Consider the following 19594-nt stretch of genomic DNA (forward strand, 5'->3'; position numbering starts at 1 on the left):
AGGTGCACATTAAATTAATTTTTTAAAACTATTAAAGCTGAGCATGATGGTATGCACCTGTAGTCCTAGGTACTTGCGAGGGATAGACGGGAGGAGTTCTTGAGCCCAGGAGTTCAAGGCCAGTCTGGGCAACATAGGAAGACCTTGTCTTAAAAATTGTGTGTGTGTGTGTGTGTGTGTTGTGTTACTGTTAAGTATTAGCAAGAAGCAGCAGTACTAGAATCAGTGGTTGCCTTCCAAAGAGAGGACTTTGTCCAGTCTGGAGTATCAAAAGATTTTTTTAAAGAAGCAAGTAGTATTTCAGTTGAACCTGAAGAAAGAGTGAGAGTGGTTGAAGGTGTGGCGGAAGTTGGTAAAGGAGTGGTCCTAGTGTTATCCTTGGTGTGCCCAGCAGGGGTCCAGGTCCTTGGTGTCCCAAACAAAGAATTGAACAAGCCTGTAGTCCCAGCAGCTGGGGAGGCTGAGGCAGGAGGATTGCGAATTCAAAGCCCACCCCAGCAATTTATCAAGGCTGTAAGCAACTTAGCAGCACTTTGCCTCTAAATTAAAAAAAAAAAAAAAAAAGGAATTGAGCTACTAAACAAACAGAAGTAACAGGCAAAGTACAGATTCATTGAAGGTGAAGGTAGCACTGTATAAGGTAGAGCGAGTGGGCCGAGCAAGAGAGAGAGAGGCTCAAGGCCCAAGTATCTGGAATTTAATGAATTTAATGTTTTGTATGCCAAGCTGTGAGGTTTGTCTCTTCCCTATATTTATCTGATTACTCCCTTTGCTTCCATTGGTTACTTTAGAAAACCTAATTAGAATATTGACCTCTTTCCCAGTTGGCTACTTTAGACTAACTACTAGTGGTGGGAGTCCTCAGGCCATGATGACTCATCTCCCTGTCTTGTCCTCTAGGAATGTTTTTCTTGTACCTTGCGTCTGCCATCTTGGTGTCCCTCTGAACTCCTGTCTAACACGAGCAGAGAAGACCAGTGTGAAAGGCCCTGAGCAGGGAGAAACATGACATAGTTAAGGGACTGAAAGAAAGCCCTGTTTCTTTTCTACAGTTGAGGCAGTTTGCATCTCTGCCTCCTCCAATAACGAGGGTCAGGGGACATCTTTTCCTTCAGATCATTTTTAATTGCTACACGTCATGTCTGCCTGCCTCAGGCAGTTCCCATAAGACTCTTCATAAGTAATGCGTTTGAAATTATCCAGAACTCTTGTTTACTAGAAATAAAGGAACTGTATTTTTCCTCTCTGGGTACCTTCCCAAGAGAGACAAAAATCTCCCTCATTAGAGGGGATGAGATAAACATTCTCTCAAAGGTGAAGGGTTCTGAGTGACTGGTTAGGCTTCACAGTGAGTAGAGTTACAGAAGACAGCGGTCATAGTTCAAGGCCCTGCTTTCCTCTTTCCTGCTGGGAGGACACAGGAAGATGAGTCCACCCTGGTGCTGGAGTTGGAGTGGAGCCCAACAGGAGTGAAGCTTTGAGTTCTCCAGGCTTTATACCCAGGATAAATGGCTCATGCACACTGGTCAGAATTTCGTGGGTAAATTCATTTTTTCAAATTAATAAACTTCAGTGAGTTTACTAATTTGAAATAGAATTTGGGGAGCTAGGATGGTGGCTCCGCGGTGGAGCGCTTGCCTAGCACCACATAAAAAAATAAGGGCATTGTGTTGTGTCCATCTACACCTAAAAATAAATATTAAAAAAAGAAAGAAAGAAATAGAATTTGGTTTATTTGTTCCTGTTATTCAGTTTTAGCCCACTCCCCAAATCCTTTCTTTAGAAAGTATTCTTCTGTTTTTTAAATGTGAAACATTAACATGATTCCCAAAGCCAAAACCAGGAAAAAAGATACACTCAGTTTTGACCGCCCCACCCCCGGCCCTGTACTCTGTCTCCCTGCCTCTTATAGATTATTACTTCATTTATCTTCTGTACTGCCTGTTTCTTTTTGCAAAGACATCAAGATATATGTATATTTCCTTATTTTCCCTGCTTTCTTACACAAAAGTAATATGTTATATATGTCCTCTTGTACTTTGCTATTTTCACTTAATTTATTTTCTGGAAATTATTTTCACACTAGGTCCCTGGGATCCTGTGGGTCCTTTACATAGTGCACAATACTCCATTACTGATGTGCATGCAGTTAAGCCAGCCAGTGGCCTATTTTGGAGCATTTAAGTCGTTTCCAGTGTTTTGAAAATCCAGATGATGGTACAATGAATGTATGAATTTATATTTTCATATTGTTAGAGGTTTATCTTAGTAATAAATTCTCAGAAGTGGGGTTGCGGGGCTGGGGATGTGGCTCAAGCGGTAGCACGCTTGCCTGGCATGTGTGCGGCCCGGGTTCGATCCTCAGCCCCACATACAAACAAAGATGTTGTGTCCACCTAAAAAATAAAAATAAAAAAAATAGGGCAGGGATGTGGCTCAGTGGTCGAGTGAGTGCACCTGGGTTCAAACCCTGGTACTGCCCTCCCAAAAAAACCCTCTTTAAAAAAAAAAAAAAAGAAGTGGGGTTGCTTTGTCAAAGAGCAAATATACAGTAGTTTTGTTGGATATTGCTAAATTCCTCTCCGCAAGAATTATACCATTTTGTATTCACCCTAAAAAACATATGAAACTGTTGCCTTTGCAACTTACTAGTTACATGTATTGTCCAGCCTTTGAATTTTTGGGGGTAGGGAGTACTGGGGATTGAACTCAGGGACACTTTACCACTGATCCACATCCCCAGTCCTATTTTGTATTTTATTTAGAGACAGGGTCTCACTGAGTTGCATAGCACCTCACTTTTGCTGAGGCTGGCTTTGAACTCTCTATCCTCCTGTCTCAGCTTCTGGAGCTGCTGGGATTACAGGAGTGCGCCACCGCAACCCGTGAGCCTTTGAATTTTTGTCAACCTAGATGGGTGAGAAATGACATCTCAGTGTTAAAATGGTATTTATTTTTTCTTTTTCTTTTTTTTTTTTTTGGTATGGAGGAGTGAACCCACTGGGGCTTAACCACCAAGCCACATCCCCAGCCCTTTACGTTTTTATTTTAAGACAGGGTCCAACTAAGTTGCTGAGGCTGGTCTTGAATTTATGATCCTCCTGCCTCAGCCTCCCAAGTCACTGGGATTACTGGCATGTATGCCCAGCAGCATTTCTTTTTTATTATGGGTGAAGGTGAACCTCTGTCCTTATGTTTGAGAAAAAATAAATACTACTTCAAGTCTGTTGAGGTATAATTGCATAAATTAAGTTCACCTATTTTAAATGTTCTGCGAGCTTTGACAATATACTTGCAGTCATTCATATGTGTACATATCTGTGTGTGTGTGTTTGGGTTTTGGTGTATAATCGTACAGATGTTTTAGGACCTTCATAGACTAATGCAGTCATTAACAAGGATAATCTCTGCCCAACTCTAATCCCTAGAAGTAGCTGGTCTGTATTTTTACTGTTTTTTTTTTTTTTTTTTTTAATTCTACCTGCTTTTTAAAGAGTTCTTTTTTTATGCTGAACAAAAGTTCTTTTCTTAAAAGTATGTTAAGCAGAATTTTTTAATTTTGCTAGGCACACTTTACATACCTCTAATCCCAGCTATTCCAGAAGCTGGGGCAAGAGGATCACAAGTTCAAGGGCAGCCCCAACAACTTAGTGAGACCCTGTTTCAAAATAAAACAAAAAGGGCTGAGGGTGTAACTCAGTGGTAGAGTGCTTGGGCTCAATGGCCAGTACCACTCCCCCACCCACCCCAGGCCCCCAACAACAAAGTTTTTAATTTAATTTTGGTGAAATTTAATGTATCAGTTTTTTGTTTTATAGACTGCTTTGGATAGTATATCTAAGGCTGTTTGACAGGTTTTCTTTCATATTTTCTCCTAAGACTGGCACAGTTTATGTTTTACATTTAGATGTACGATCCATATTTAGTTAATTTTTCTATTAAAGCATGAGGTTTCGTCAAGGTTCTTTTTTTACATATGAATATCCTTTGGCTTTTTTTTTTTAATGACATGGCAATGAACTCTTAATTCTCCTTTTTTGAAAATTATGGGGTCTTTTTTTGTTTTTATTCTGAAGTTTATTTTTACAAGGTGTAGAATTCTGGGTTGTCAGTTCTTTTTCTTGATTACTTGGGCTGGGGCTGTAGCTTAGTGGCAGAGAGCTTGCCTAGCAAGAGTGAGGCACTGGGTTTGATCCTCAGCATTCATCTTTAATTACATAAATAAATAAATAATCACAAAAATAAATAAATAAATAAAAGATACTGTTCTTAGCCAAGTGCATTGACACAGGTCTGTAATCCCAGCAGTTTGAGATGCAGAGGCAGGACAATCAAAAGTTCAATGCCAGCCTCAGCAATTTAGCTGAGGCCCTGTCTCAAAATAAAAATGACTAGAAGCCTATAATCCCAGGAGGCTGAAACACTTCAAAGCCAGTTCAAAGTCAGCCTCAGCAACATCAAGATGCTAAGCAACTCAATGAGATCCTGTCTCTAGATAAAATACAAAATAGGGCTGGGAATGTGGCTCAGTGGTTAGTACCACTGAGTTCAATCCCCAGTACCAAATAAATAAATAAATAAAAATAAAAAGGGCTGGGAATATGACTCAGTGAGAGAGCACCCCTGGGTTCATCCCCAGTACCAAAGGAAAAGAAATGTTCTACTACCTTTTTGTCTCATACTTTCTGATGAGAAATTCACAATTCGTAGTCATTTGAATATTTGTTCTCCATTATGTAATCTGACTTCATTACAAGATTTTTCTTTGCCTTTAGTTTTTGGCTTTCAATTTTATTATGGTGTGTCTAAGCAAAAGTTCTTTGTGTTTTAGCTTGTTTGAGATTTGCTGAGATTCTCTTCATTTTAGTGTCTTCTATTCATTTATTCATGTTTTACTGATATATAAAAATGGTCTGGAACTGTAGCGTGGTGGTAGAGTGTTTGCTTGGTACGTGCATTGGTTCAAAACCAACAAAAAAATGCATAAAAATTGTATATATTAGTGGGGTACCATGTGATGTTTCAATATATTTGTATGTTATAAAAATGATTAATCAGGGTAAACATATCTGTTTCCTCAAACATTTATCATTCCTTCATGGTAAACACTTTTAAAATCCTTGATGGTACTGGTACTTGAACCCAAGGCCTTACACATGCATATTTAGTCCATGATCATTATCTGCAGTCACCCTCTTGTGTGATAGCATGAGATTCTTAGCTGTGCCTGTGTGCTGGGGATGAATCCAGAGCCCTGTGCATGTACCTACAGATTATTGAATTTGTAGATTTTTATTTTTCGTTCACTGTGGGAAGTTTATAGTCATTTTTTTCTTCAAATAGTTCATTAGTGGTGCTTTTTCCTGGGACTCAAGAGACAAATGGTAGGCTTTCTTTTTGTCCCACAGGTCTTAGAAGCTCTGTTTTGCTTTTGGGGTTTTTTGCTTTTTGGGGTTTTTTTCCTCCCTCTTGTTCAGATAGAATGATTTCTTTTGCTTTGTCCCCACTTTACTGGATTTCCCCCTCTGTCTTCTCTATTCATCTATTGACCTATGCCATAAATTTTGAAATTTTGATTATTATATTTTTCAGTTTTGAAATTTCCTTTTGGTTCTTATTGACACCTTCTATTTCTTATTGTGAGTGTCTGTCTTCCCATTTGTTTCAAGAGCATTCATCCCTTTGAGCATGGTGGTAACAGCTGTCTTACAGATTCTGCCTGATAGTCCCCAATGCCCATGACATTGTGGGATTGGTATCTATTGTCTTTTCCTTTGCAAGTAGTTGAGATTTCCTTTGTCTCTCATGTGTTGATCAATTTTCTATTGTTTTCAAAATTTGAATTTCATGCAACTCCTGGTCTTCTTCAAATCCTATGGAGAATTTTGATATTTTTAATTGTTCTTTTTTTAATTTTAATTTTTTAATTGTTAATGGACCTATATTTTTATTTACTTATATATGGTGCTGAGAATCGAACCCAGTGCCTCACACATACTAGGCAAGAGCTCTACCACTGAGCATTTTAACTTTTCTTATAGGCCATAGGTTTGGATATTCTGAGATCATAAGTTCTCCACCTTCTTTGGGCTGTGGTTCCAGTGTTCTCTCAGTTTTCAGGCTCTAAAATTTGGATCTTTCCCTCATTTTTGCCACCCAATGGCCAGTGGGTGGTGGTATACCTGGAGAACAATGCCTTTGGTTTATTATATAGGTTTAATCTTCACATGCACAGCTCAGGGGTTAGGCTAAGAGTTCCTTTAAAAATATATAAATATAGTTTTTTGGTGGTGCTGGGGCTCAAACCCAATACCTTGCAATCACTAAGCAAGCACTTTACCAGTCCCATCCCCAGCATCCCCAAGCTACATCCCCACCCCCATAAAAATCTTTGTGAGGTAATTTTCCTGAGCACCTTTCTCTCACTGATCTCTTGAATACTTTTTGTCAGGAGCCATGCCCTGGTGTTCTAGCTAGGAATTTGCTTCTGTTTCCCTCCTGTACCGAACACCTTCCCCACTGTTTCTGGCTCCTCATCTGGGTGGCAAGAGGGACTTCCATAGTGCTCCTATCTCAAGTTTTGGTTGCCTCTGCTGTGATGGCTGTTGTTAGCCACAGGGTTTCTTGGGGTGGGACAGATACCAAGAGGGAAAGAAGAAGAACGCAACAGAGATGCCCCTTGTGCTCTTGGCCTGCAGTACTGTATTACTGTGTCCCTGGGCTGTCGCTGATGCTACCTTGGGATTGCCTGGGAGCTCCAGCCTGAGAGAAAGAAAAATCTACAAAGCAAAAAATGGTACTTTCCTCACTGTGTCCCATCCAAACCCATCTCCTGTGTCTCAGACTGGTGGGAGTGGACTTTTCTCAAAGCTCTTTTTGTGCCCAGTATCAATCCGGTTTCCGGTTTCACGCTGTCCCTGAGCCTAGGCCAGGAGACACCAGAACACAAAACAGGAAACTGACCGTCAGTTTGGTGGCATTTGGTGTCCTCCCCCTCCTGCTGGCTTATTCTTCAGAGTCCTCAGCTAGCTTCTCCCTGCATTCCACCCAGGACTGTAGCTGCAGTCAGTGGGAGAGAGCAGAGTGTGCTAATTCCTAAAGCTTTTCATCAGTGAGCCCATTGGAGAGTGGTTTAAGTGGAAGATTATTTAAAGAAATTCTTCAAGCAAGGAATGGAACAAACAGTGAAAAATGTGAATAACTTAGATCTCTTTTTTTCCCCATGTTTCCTTGCCTGTTATCAAAAGCTTTCCTCAAACCAGCTGTCTAGTGTGCATTTTCACATCTTGTCTTGATTTTAAAACTTACACATGACTTTTTTTTTAAAGTATAGATTTTAAAACAAACTTTTAACATTAGTTTTTGAAGTGCCAAAGATATTTTGCATGTTATGGTTTAGATATGAGGTGTTCCCCAAGCTCCTATGTAAAAGAATGCAAGAGAGTTTAGAGGTGAAATGGTTGGGTAATGAGAGTCCCAGTAGGGATTAACTGGGTGGTAACTATAGGCAAGTAGGGTATGACCACAGGAGGTAGGTCCCTAGGGGTGTGCTTTTGGGTTATCTATTTTGTCCTGGGTGAATGGAACTCTATTTCCCGGTGCCACATCTCAGCTGCTTCCCTCTGCCACACACTTCCACCGTGATGCTCTACTTCACCCCAGGCCCAGAGCCACGGAGTTGGCCATCTGTGGAGTAAGACCTCTGAAGCCATGAGCCCAAATAAACTTTCCTCTTCTAATTATCCTTGTCAGGTCTTCTGACCATGAAAAACAGAAGACCTGACTAAAATAATGGGTGAAGTTTATGAATCCGATGATTGTCACATTGAGTAAAATTTTTAGTTATTATTGGACAATCTTCAGTAATTTGATTTTAATATACATGCTCCTTATATGTCTTTATTTAACCAGTTGTTCATTATTAGTGTAACAAATCATGTATTGAAATAAAACCAATTTTATTAAGGCTGTATAAAAACAGTAATATTTATTATGACTGATTCCTGAGCTTTTTCATCTGACCCTTCTGCATGCTCCTTCAAAAATCACTTCACAGAGGGGCTGGGGTTGTAGCTCAGTGGTACAGCACTTGCCTAGCATATGTGAGGCACTGGGTTTGATTCTCAGCACTGAATATAAATAAATGAATAAATAAAGGTCCATCAACAACTAAAAGTATGTATAAAAGAACTTTAAAAAAAAATTATTTCCCAGAAAAGGATACTTAAATGACCAGTGAAAAGGTATTATTGACTTCATTAGTCAACAGGGAGATGTAAAATCAAACCAATAAGCAATGCCATCAATATAACTAAAATGTAACATAGATAACGTCAATTATTGCCAAGGACATAAGATGCCATACCTGTAGGAACCTTAAATTGGTACAACCAATTTAGAAAAGTATTTGGCAGCATCAACTAAAGCTAGTCCCAAATATGAAGATCCTATAACTAGCTATTCCATTTCTTGGAATTAATAAATAGAAATGTACACATATGTCCACCAAAAAGAATGTACACAAGGGTTTAGTGTGGTCTATTTATATTAACAAACACTGGAAACTACCCAAATGCCTATCAGCAGCAGACTAGATTAATGAGTTGTGTAAAGTCACATTGTAGAATACCACATGAATGGAGTATAACTAACTACTTGAGCAATCTGAATGAACCTCCCAAGTGTGATGTTGAATAAGAGAAGTTTCTATGTAGATTTAGGTATGGGTTACCTGGATGTGTTCACCCTGTGAACATTCATTCAGGGGGCTGGTGATCTGCGCAGTGGAAGGAACATTTGCCTAGCATGCAGGAGACCCTACATTTGATCCCCATCACTGCAAAAAAAAGGAAGGAAAATAAGTTTATCATCCATAAACTTAGTACTTGCACATTTTTCTGTATATATTTTATATACTTCAGCAAAAAGTTTACTAAATGAATTAAGTTTTGTTTTTCTATTTTTGCTTGTTTTTATTTTTATTTTTTAAGTTTTTAAAATTTTTTTTTGGGGGGGTGGTACCAGGGATTGAACTCAGGGGCACTTAACCACTGAGCCACATCCCTAGCCCTATTTTGTATTTTATTTAGAGACAGGGCCTCACTGAGTTGCATAGCACCTCTCTTTTGCTGAGGCTGGCTTTGAACTCACCATCCTCTAGTCTCAGCCTTCTGATCCGCTGGGATTATAGGTGTACAACACCATGCCCAGCTGTTTGCTTGTTTTTGAAAGATTGACCTTTAATATATCTATTACTGGCCACTTATTGAACTCATAAAATGGAGTAATTTTTCAGTTGACTCTCTTGTATATTATAGATGATTCTTTCATCAGAAAACTAGGAGATCTTATCTTCAGAAAATTTTGTTTTGTTTTTGTTTTGTTGCTGAAGTGGAACCCAGGGCCTCTTGCATGCTAAGTGTGCTCTCTGCCACTTAGTGACACCCCTGTCCCCAGGAGAATAATTTTTAATGCCAAAGAAACAGACATAGAATTGCTTCTGTAAGTAGCCCAAATATCTAAAGAAAAAAAAAGAGGGCCTGCTGCATGCAGAGCTTGCCTGGAAGAGCCTCTGTTTTCATTGTCCCCTCTCCCTTCTGTGAGCTCATAAACCTGTGCAGTATAAGAACTCAGAACTAGAACACAGTGACCTTTGTGCTGACTTTTTTAAGGGAGCATCATTTATATTATATTCACAATGCCTGGGATGCAGGTAAATGCTAGTTGTGTAACATAATTCTGTTTGTCCCTCCCCAACCCCTTCGTTTTGTTTTAGGGGTTTTTTTGTTGTTGTTTGTGTGTTTGTTTTTGCAGATCTTTTCACAGATGCTGCTGAGACTGAAAAAATGGCCAAAAGTTTGGAAGATTCTGAAGGAGTTTATTTTGTTCCATCTTTTAGTGGATTACAGGTACTTTTTTTTTTTTTTTTAAGTTCATGGCAATTGCAAACATTTTTCTGTTCCCACCACACCCCAAATTATGTATCTGTCACTCTATTACCTGAAAATTTGGCTGCTGAAAATAACTAAGATGAAAGGTACATTCTAGGACTGTGAAGTTGGGCTCTGGCCCAGCACAGATTCCATAAGAGAGCAGAATGTCCCTTAAGTGTGACCCTGCTGGCTTGGCTTGTACTTGCAGAATTCAGCTGGCTTCTGCTTAGAACTCTGTCCCTTGGCAGACTTAAGAGTTGGCAGGTTTGTCATAGAACTTTTACATAAGACTGAGGAGGATTACTTTATCATGACTAAAAATAGTCATTTCCTAGTAGGGGGAAAATATATCAGTAAATGGGCATTCTGTACCAAATAGAAAGTGTACCATTGGGAACCAGAAAAATAATGTCAGGGCATATTCACACTCTACCACATGCACAGGTAATGTACATATTTTAAAGTTATATCTTTGTAAGTTTTGATAACTTTTTTCAAAACTCAAGATTTCTTTTCATATAATTCTTGTGGTGGAGTTACTTTGCCTAATCGAAAACTGAACCTAGTTTTAAAAAATGATCAAAAGTTTGGAAGATTCTAAAGAAGTTTATTTTGTTCCATCTTTTAGTGGATTACAGATGTTTTTTAAGTTAATGGCATTACAAACATTTTTTTTTCTTCTACCACATCCCAAATTTTGTATCTGTCACTCTGTTACCTAAAGATTTGATTTTGTAACATTGAACTTTTTATTTAATTGAAAGAACTGTGATCCCACCTTGTATTTTAGCATATGTCACAAAGACTTTTAAAAGAGATTTTCAAGTACACTATTATGAACAAATTTACTTTCTGGGAATGTTTTATACCATTCCCTTTAAGCTTCCTATAAAAATTTTCTTTCTTTCAAAAAATAAAATTTTTCACTTGGAGAATTTGTCTTATACTTGAGCAATCAGATAAGGTCCAAAATTTTAAAGTTTGGCAGATATAACATATAACCTGGTAAAAGAAAACGTAAATCAGGGTGTTTTAAATCTTAAATGTACTCTACCTTCAGAACTAGAATTAAAAATAGCATTCTTTGATGTCTTTAATATTCTCCTCCTGTGTGTTTGTCCTAAAGGCCTGAAAGCTGATGGAGTGTATGTAGAGATTACACTTCATCCTCTTCAGGGTGATGCGAGGCAACTCCAAACAGCAGCCATGGCAGGACAGGAAGCAAAAGTTTTCTATCTAATTGAGGTTTCAGGAAGAAGGTTAAATGGGTAATTGTCATCGGCAAAGGTAGGGCTTGGTTAGGTTTTTATAGATTCTTTCCTTTCTGAAAAATGTGCTGTGGGACTTAGTAGTGACTTTGTCTTGACAGCTCCATCTGTACATTTCATCACCACATCCTGTTCAAATAATACATAGTTTGTGATTTAAAAAAAGAAGTCTTGCCAAAGCCCAAGAGCTTTAGACAGTAGTGTTACAGATAGGATTTTTAGTTTCAGCTTGATAAAGCCTCTCTGTCCTGCGAGATGACAACCTGGTTATCTCTTGGCAGCAGAGGGCTGGTGGGGGTGTCTGTGGGGGAGGACCGCAGGCCGGTATTTCCCAACATAAAATGAAGCTCTTAATTGAAAACTGAAAGTTAACTCAAACAATAGTGTGTTGATACAAAGCTGTTTGGAAAAATAAGGAGGCAGAATGTGTCAACAACTAGAGAAAATGAAAGATGGGGAATGGAAAGAAGGAAGGTTCAAGTGCCTGATGCTGCCTTTAGTTTTAGGATGTTATTAGAGCTTCAGAGAGTGAGGACAGCGTAAGATATTGAAGTCTCCTGTTACTCTCAGTTTCTCAAGAAGTTTGCTGAGAAGAGGGTGCTGGATCATGAGCTTTGTGGCAAATGGGGAAGTCTGGGACAGGCACTCTGGGGATGGCAGAGGTGTGGACCACACACCTGGGTGGCACCAGTGAATGTTACCATTGTGGCTTTGTTTTAGCAGGGCTTGTGCTTTGGAAAGCAAGATAGTAGGCATTGGAGGTAATCATCAGTAGCTACCTACTTAGGCACTGGTCTGTGCTGATGGTGGAGTAGATAGACAGGACTAGGAGCCAAGTCTCAGTCTTCAGAGGATGAGGAGTGGTGTGGTTTAGATTTGAGATGTCCCCCAGAAGCTTGTGGGTGAGACAATGCAAGGACATTCAGAGGTGAAGTGCTTAGAGATATAACCTAATCACTGGGTAGATCCACTGATGCCAGTGATTAGCTGGGTGGTGAATGTAGGCAGGCAGGGTGTGGCTGCAGGAGGTAGGTCACTGGGGGCGTGCCTTTAGGGTTTCTATTCTGTCCCTGGTGAACAGAGCGCTCTCTGCTTCCTGTTTGCAGCGTCCTGAGCTGCTTTTCTCCTCCGTGCCTGCATTCCTGATGTTCTGCCTCACTTCAGACCTAGAGCTGTGGAGTTAGCTCTCTGTGGACTGAGACCTCTGAAACTGTTAAAACCCAAATAAACTTGTCTGTCCTCTGTGTTGTGTCAGGTCTTTTAGTCCCAGTGAGGAAAAAGCTGACTAAAACAGAGAGATTTGCTGGGCATGGTGCCACACCCCTATAATCCTATCCATGGGGGGATAATTCAAAGCCATCCTCAACAACATAGCAAGACCCTAAGCAACTTAGCAAGACTCATTCTCAAAAAATGAAAAGAGCTGGGATGAAGTTTAGTGATAAAACACCTCTGGGTTCAATCCCCAGTACCAAAAATAAAAATTAAAAAAAAAAAAAAAGACAATAGTACTATAAAGGGTTTAGACAAGGAATAATAATAAATAATTATAGTGGCATCTAACCTGTGAATACTCACTGTGCATCAGATATGTCCTAAATTTGTTCATTCTTTATTTTTTTTCTAAGCTGCTGGGGTTAGAATCTAGAAGCCCACACCAGGCAGGTGCTCAGCTACTTAGCTACATCTCCAGTCCTGCTTTATTTCATTTCATTTCACTTCACTTCACTGTTTTACAACAGGGCCTCACTAAGTTGCAGATGCTGGCCTTGAACTTGATCCTCCTGCCTCAGCCCCCTGAGTAGCTGGGATTATAGTCTTATGTCACCATAATCCACTGTCCTAAATTCTTTACATGCAGTATTTCATTTAATCCTCAGTAACTCAACAAGGTAGAAGATACTCGAATCATCCCACTCTGAAGATGGGGAAAATGAGATTGATTGCTTGCTTGATTTTTGGAACTGGGGATGTGACCCAGGGCTTAATGCATGCTTGGCAAACACTTTACAACTGAGCTATGTCCCCAGAGTGAAAACTGAGGTTCAGAGCTGTTAAATCACTTGTCTGATCTCACCTAGCTAGTGAGTGGCAGAACTGGTTTTAGAACCTAAGCATTCTGACTCCAGAGTCCAGGCTCTTAACTGCTCTGTCAGATGGCCTTATGGTATGACATAAAATACTATGCAGTCAGAACACACAGTAGGTGCATACATTCAGAGTCTGGGTTGACAAGGGCAAGAAGCATGGCATTAACCATCCTACAATTCCCCATCAGATTCAGCTGAGATCCTGGTGGTGACAAGGGCCCTGGGGCAGGTAGTCTGTGCCCTGGGAAAGAGGTAGCTAGCTTTGCTTAGGGAGCCAAACAGAGTTTTACTGAGTGCTACTGATCCTTGTTGGTTGATGGTTCTGTGGAGGCTTAGTCATTAGGATTGGCAGTGACAGCCTGAAGTTGTGGCTGTAGGCCATCTGCCATAATGGAGTGTGTCCAGGCCTGTAGAAGGACCTTCCTGGTGTTTCCTACCAGGACACAGACTCACATGGACTAACATGGGGGTGTTGTAACTTGTAAAGAAATTTTAAGTTTCTATGGAATACCTCCTTAATGTTGAATTTCTTTTTTAATTTTTTGTTGGTCCTTTTTAATTATACATGACAGTAGAATCAATGTGATATAATTATACAAGCATGGAATTTATCTTTTTCTAATTAGGATCCCCTTCTTATGGATATACATGATGGTGAGATTCCTTGTGATATAGTCATATATGTACATAGGAAAATTATGTCAGATTCATTCTGTAAGAATTCCTTAAGTAATTAGCAAAAGTATTATTTGTTTCTTTATTCACTAAATGTTAATTGGTCCTCTGTAAAGTGCTACATACAGTGGTTGGAGACACCTTGTGAGCATAAGACGAGGTTCCCTTTATGGCATTTACAGTATAGAGGGGAAGATTGAATCAATAATCCCACAAACGTGGTCATAAACTGGTGCATAGTATCATGGCAAATTGTAGAGTTCCATAAAAGCATGTAATGGGGAACCTAATCTAGTCTCTGGATCAGAAGTTTTCTCTGAGGAAACTGAGCAAAGATTTGGAGGAGGATTATAAAATAACCAGGAGAAGGAGTGTAGAAAATTTTCTAAGGAAAGCGATACCAGGCATGGTGGGGCACACCTATAATCTCAGCCACTTAGGAGGCTGAGGCAGGAGGATCCCAAGTTTGAGGCCAGCCTGGAGAGCTTATCAAAACCCTGTCTCAAAATTAAAAACAAAAAGGGTTGAGGATGTAACTCAGTGGTAGAGCACCCCTGGGTTCGATTCCCAGTTCCTCAAAATAAAGAAGAAAAGCCCTGAAGCTAGAGTACTATTTTGGGGAAGCCATTTTCTTGGTAGCACTAGTGTGTCCATATGTCCTGAGTATATTCATGTGTCAGAACTGTTCTTCTGTTTCCTTATGAGATTGTAAGCTCTTGCAGAGATCTTTGTTTTATATCTTTATGTCCTATATGTCCTAGAATTGTCTTGCATTCTGGGGATACAAAGACTTTTTTTTTTTTTGGTACCAGGAATTGAACTCAGGGATACTCAGCCACTGAGCCACATCCCCAGCCCTATTTTGTATTTTATTTAGAGACAGGTCACTCTGAGTTGCTTAGTGCCTTGCAGTTGCTGAGGCTGGCTTTGAATTCAAGCTTCTGCTGTCTCAACCTCCTTAGCCATTGGGATTAGAGGGGTGCGCCACCATGCCCTGTGATTTATACAGACTTTATCCAATGAATACGTCTGACAATATGTGTGATGTAAGCTGTGCCACTGAAAAGAATGTTTTTGTTTTTAAATCTTAAATCTAATTTATATCCTTAACAAGTCATTCTACATAGTGGTTGAGTGCCCCTGGTTCAATCCCATCCCCTGTACCAAAAAAAAAAAATTATCCTAGGGCTGAGGGTGTAGGTGGCTGGCAGTGCACTTGTCTAGCTCCAGGCCTTGTAATTCCAGCTCCAACACCACAGGAAAAAAAAAAAAAAAAGAAGAAGAAGAAGAAGAAGAAGGAAAGAAAGTAATCCTAATGTTTAATTTTTGGATTATCGTTTATTTTTAAGTATTCTTGTAACATGCCTATTTTTATTGTATAAATTTCCTCAAGTCTGTAGACATAACTAAGAACATTTATAATACATTCTTTTTACCTCTTCCTTTAGGCTCCATTAAATGACCCCTGTGCATGTGCTTCTTTTATGGGTTTGAAGCCTTCTACCAATAAACACCATCTTGTCCGAGCAATACTGGAGTCAATAGCTTTCAGGTAAGAAAATCTGCCCCAAGCTCCCTGCCTCTCATCTACATGCTTTGCCATTTCCTGTATTAATTTGCTATCAAATTAAAATATTCAGTGCTTACAGACCCAGATCTTTAAGGTGGGCCTACCAAGCCCACCCATGTGCATGCATGCTTGTCTGTCAGTGCATAGGAGGGTCCACAAGCAGGTGGTGCTCATCCTGTCCTTCATTGTCCCAGAAGCTTATTGACTGTCCCTTCCATATAGGGGTGGCCTCTCAGGCCCCATGAAGAGAAAGAATGCCAAGAAGGGTGAGGGTGGGGCCAGAGCTGGTAAATAAGAATGGGGGAGGGGGACCTTCCCACCCCTTCCCAGGTTAGAGGATTATTTTCTAGTTAGATAGTAAAACAAGATCAGCACTTCTAAAAAATTGAAAATTTCTTACTTTTCATTAAGTTATTTAATTTAAACTTTCAGTTTAAAACATACTGCATTTGATCTAATCTGTTCTGATTGCTAATTTCCTTGATATTTCATTTAAATAGTACCAGTATTAGATTTGATTTTTGAAATTGAATGATTTTTAAAAACATCCAGGGGAGGCTGATGCTGTAGCTCAATGGTAAAGTGCTTGCCTCACATGTATGAGGCACTGGGTTCTATTCTCAGCACCACATAAAAATAAATAAAGATACTGTGTGTTCATCTACAACTAAATAAATATTAAAAAAAAAAAAAAAAATCCAGGACTGGGGTTAAAGCTCAGTGATAGAACATGTATTGTCCATATGTGAGGTGCTGGGTTCTATTCTCAGCACCACAGGAAAATAAATAAGAATAAAAAAATTCCAGGGCTGGGGTTGTAGCTCAGAGGCAGAGAGCACTTGCCTAACATGTGTGAGGCACTGGGTTTGATCCTTAGCACCACATAAAAATGAAACAAATAAAATAAAAGCATACTGTCCATTTACAACTATAAAAAATAAATAAATTTTAAAAAATTCCAATTTCTCTTAAGCATGAAAGGTTCAAATTGGAATTTTCAAAGGTGTAGTTTCCTTATTCATGAGGAAGAATTCAAATTTATAATGCTTCTATTATCCAAGACTTAAATCATCAGAATTATTATTTATATATATTTCCTGTGATCCTTTTGCTATGGGACAAGTATAGATTGTTAAAACTAAGAACACAGCTGTCAGAGCTGGGTGCAATAGTGGCATAGGCTCTAATCCCAGGCTGAGGCAGGAGGATCACAAGCTCAAAGACAGCCTCAACAACTCAAGCAAGACCCTGTGTCAAAAAATAAAATCAGAAAAAAGGGCTGAGGATATAACTCAGTGGTACAGTGCCCCCCAGGTTCGATCCCCATTGTGGGGGTGGATATAGCTGTCATGATAAAGAATATTTGTTTCATTTAGTTTAAAATAAGTTAATGTCCATGATTTCAAAATAATTGTATTTGATGAATTCTATTAAATGTTATTTGTGGTATCTCATCTTAATGAATACCTTTTAAATAGCTAATTGCTTTACTTTTTCTTTGAAGAATGGTAAAAGATTTAACTTTGTTGTAAAATAAAAAACATGCTATATGAAGGGGGGAAGCATGAAAAGCCGAGCTGCTGTTTAAATCAGGCATCTGCTAGGCATTCTGCAGTTAACCAATATTTCTTTAACATTTTCTTTCGCATGTTTTATAAACATCAGGTAAATAAAACTGTGGTTTTAATTTTTTGATATCAGAATAGAGGATTATTATTATATGAATGCCCTCTAAATAGTTATCTTGTTTTTGAACCAGAAACAAACAATTATATGAGATGATGCAGAAAGAGATCCATATTCCTGTTACAAACGTCCGGTATGTGAGCTTTATTTCTAACAGGGTCATTTAGAAGTTCCAAGTAAGTAGTAGCTGCTATTAGTATTTTAATCATTCCGGTTTTTCAGGATTTCAAAAAGAATTTATGCCTGGCTCCTTGGCAGTAAATTATTGGTCACTGGAATTTGGAGAGGATAGGAAAGCTAATTGGACTTCTGGACAACATAACATAATATGAAATTTGGTAGAATCTTGCCACTCATGTGTATTGTATAAATCTTTTTTTTAAAAAATCTCTCTTTTTGAGTTTTAGCTGTCTTTTTGGCATGGAAGTATCAAATTTACTGACTTTTGTTCCTATAATGTCCAAATGAATTTTTATGTTGGGTTAGTTTTTACTTAGCCTATTTTGACTAGTCCCAAGACAGACAGGGCAAGTGGGGAAATTGATGGCAGGAAAAAGGAAAAGTATTTAGCAAATACCCAGTAAAATTGTTTGTCATCAGGTCAGTGCTAAGCGATATAATTTTGGAATTAAAAATATATATATATATATACAGAGTTTGGGGATATAGCTCAGTGGAGAGAACTTCCTTAGCATGGCTCTAGGTTCAATCCTTAGCACAAAAAACATTAAACTTATAAAATCAAGGATGTAAGAAAAATATGTAGCCCACATAAAAAGAATGAATGATGCTATTATTCTTGTGACTTATCTTTTATATCTTGCTCCCCACAGGGCAGATGGAGGAGTTTGTAAGAACGGTTTTGTCATGCAGATGACTTCAGACCTGATTAATGAGAATATAGACAGACCAGCCCACTTTGACATGTCCTGTTTGGGTGCTGCTTCTCTTGCTGGCCTTGCTGTTGGTATGTGTAGATTTTATTAAAAAAAAAAAAAAAAAAAGCTACCTTGCAAACCATATCTATGATAGCATTTCTTCTCTCAAATCATAAAATTGCTGAGAGGATCTGGAAAGCCTTGGTGTGCATTAAGGTCCATATCCATAAGCATATTCCTCACAAAATACCCTGTGACCTTCTCTGTTTGTTGGTGGGTCTGGGTACACCACCTCTCCATCCTTCATTCCTTCCATGAGAATGAATAGGAGATGAGGGCATGTGATTCTCAGCTGCTTTGGTTCCTAGCAGAGAAGGATCTTTGGGTAGCTGGTGTTAAGGAAAAGAACTGTTCAAGCATACTTGTTAAAGAACACTAAGGCAGACTTAATTCAGGGATACTGTTGCAACAGGTATAGGGACTAAGGCAATGTTTAAAACTGAAGCAAGTTTTCTAGTGGCAGATACAACAAGGAAAAGTGAGAATTTATAAGCTCAGGAGCAGGATGGGAATCAGTAAGTGGAAGATTTACTAAGAAGACACAATGGAGGTAAGAAGAAATTCTGGCTAAACCAACCTAACAGGATTTTTGCTGAAGGCTGGCCTGGGGGAATGTGGCAGATGAGATATCCAGGATGATCAGATACTGAGGTTTGGGGATTCTGGCTAAACGGACTTGGCTGCATTCTTCTTAAAGTAGATAATGAGGAAAGGAACATGGAAGTCTCAAGAGTTGAAGCCTAGTCGAAAAAGACCAGAGGAACTAAGTATAGAGTTTGACCAAGAAGAGAATCTTGTCACTAGGCTTGTCTTTGGTTTTAGAAAGGACTGCATTCAACCAAGGAGGGTGGCACACTCCTGTGATCCTAGTGACTAGAGATGCTGAGATAGGGGTACACAGTTGAGGGAGCCTCAGCACCTTGGTGAGATCCTGTCTCAAAAAAAAGGTGGGTGGGATTGGGGATGTAGTTGAATGGTAAAGTGCTTGGGTTCAATAAATAGATTACTATAAATAGATTAAATAAATAAACACACTCATACCCACATACACCTGTATCAGACTACTAATGATTATAATTATAAATGTGTCCTCAAATGGTCACAGTGGTATACACGTAATCTTAGTGACTCAGGAAACTGAGGCAGGAGGATAGCAAGTTCAAGACCAGCCTTGGCAACTTAGTGAGACCCTGTCTCAAAAAGAAAACGAGCAAGTTCATATGTAACTCTGTAGTAAAGCACCTCTGTGTTCAATCCCCAGTGCCAAAAAAAAAAAGTGTTCTCTTGCTGCTTTTGATTATAAATCACATGATCCTCATTTCAAAGAACAGTATGTGTTAGATCAATTTTATCTTGAATTGGAATTTAAATAGCTTGCATAAAATGCTGTACTTTGAAAAGAAAACTCTCATATTAATTTCCAGCTTTTGATTTT

At 39.0% G+C, this 19594-nt stretch overlaps 1 protein-coding gene across 1 annotated transcript in view; it reads left to right on the forward strand.

The window, feature by feature from the left end:
- Gk5 (glycerol kinase 5) overlaps nt 1–19594 on the forward strand; it is a 75345-nt gene that overhangs the window by 50860 nt on the left and 4891 nt on the right. The window contains exons 12-15 of the mRNA XM_027933872.2: nt 9814–9908; nt 15414–15517; nt 17295–17354; nt 18055–18188. Coding sequence (XP_027789673.1) covers nt 9814–9908; nt 15414–15517; nt 17295–17354; nt 18055–18188 — 393 coding nt within the window. The remainder of the gene's footprint in view (nt 1–9813; nt 9909–15413; nt 15518–17294; nt 17355–18054; nt 18189–19594) is intronic.

The sequence above is a fragment of the Marmota flaviventris genome, chromosome 8 (assembly GCF_047511675.1).
Source record: "Marmota flaviventris isolate mMarFla1 chromosome 8, mMarFla1.hap1, whole genome shotgun sequence".
Taxonomy (NCBI): Eukaryota; Metazoa; Chordata; class Mammalia; order Rodentia; family Sciuridae; genus Marmota; species Marmota flaviventris.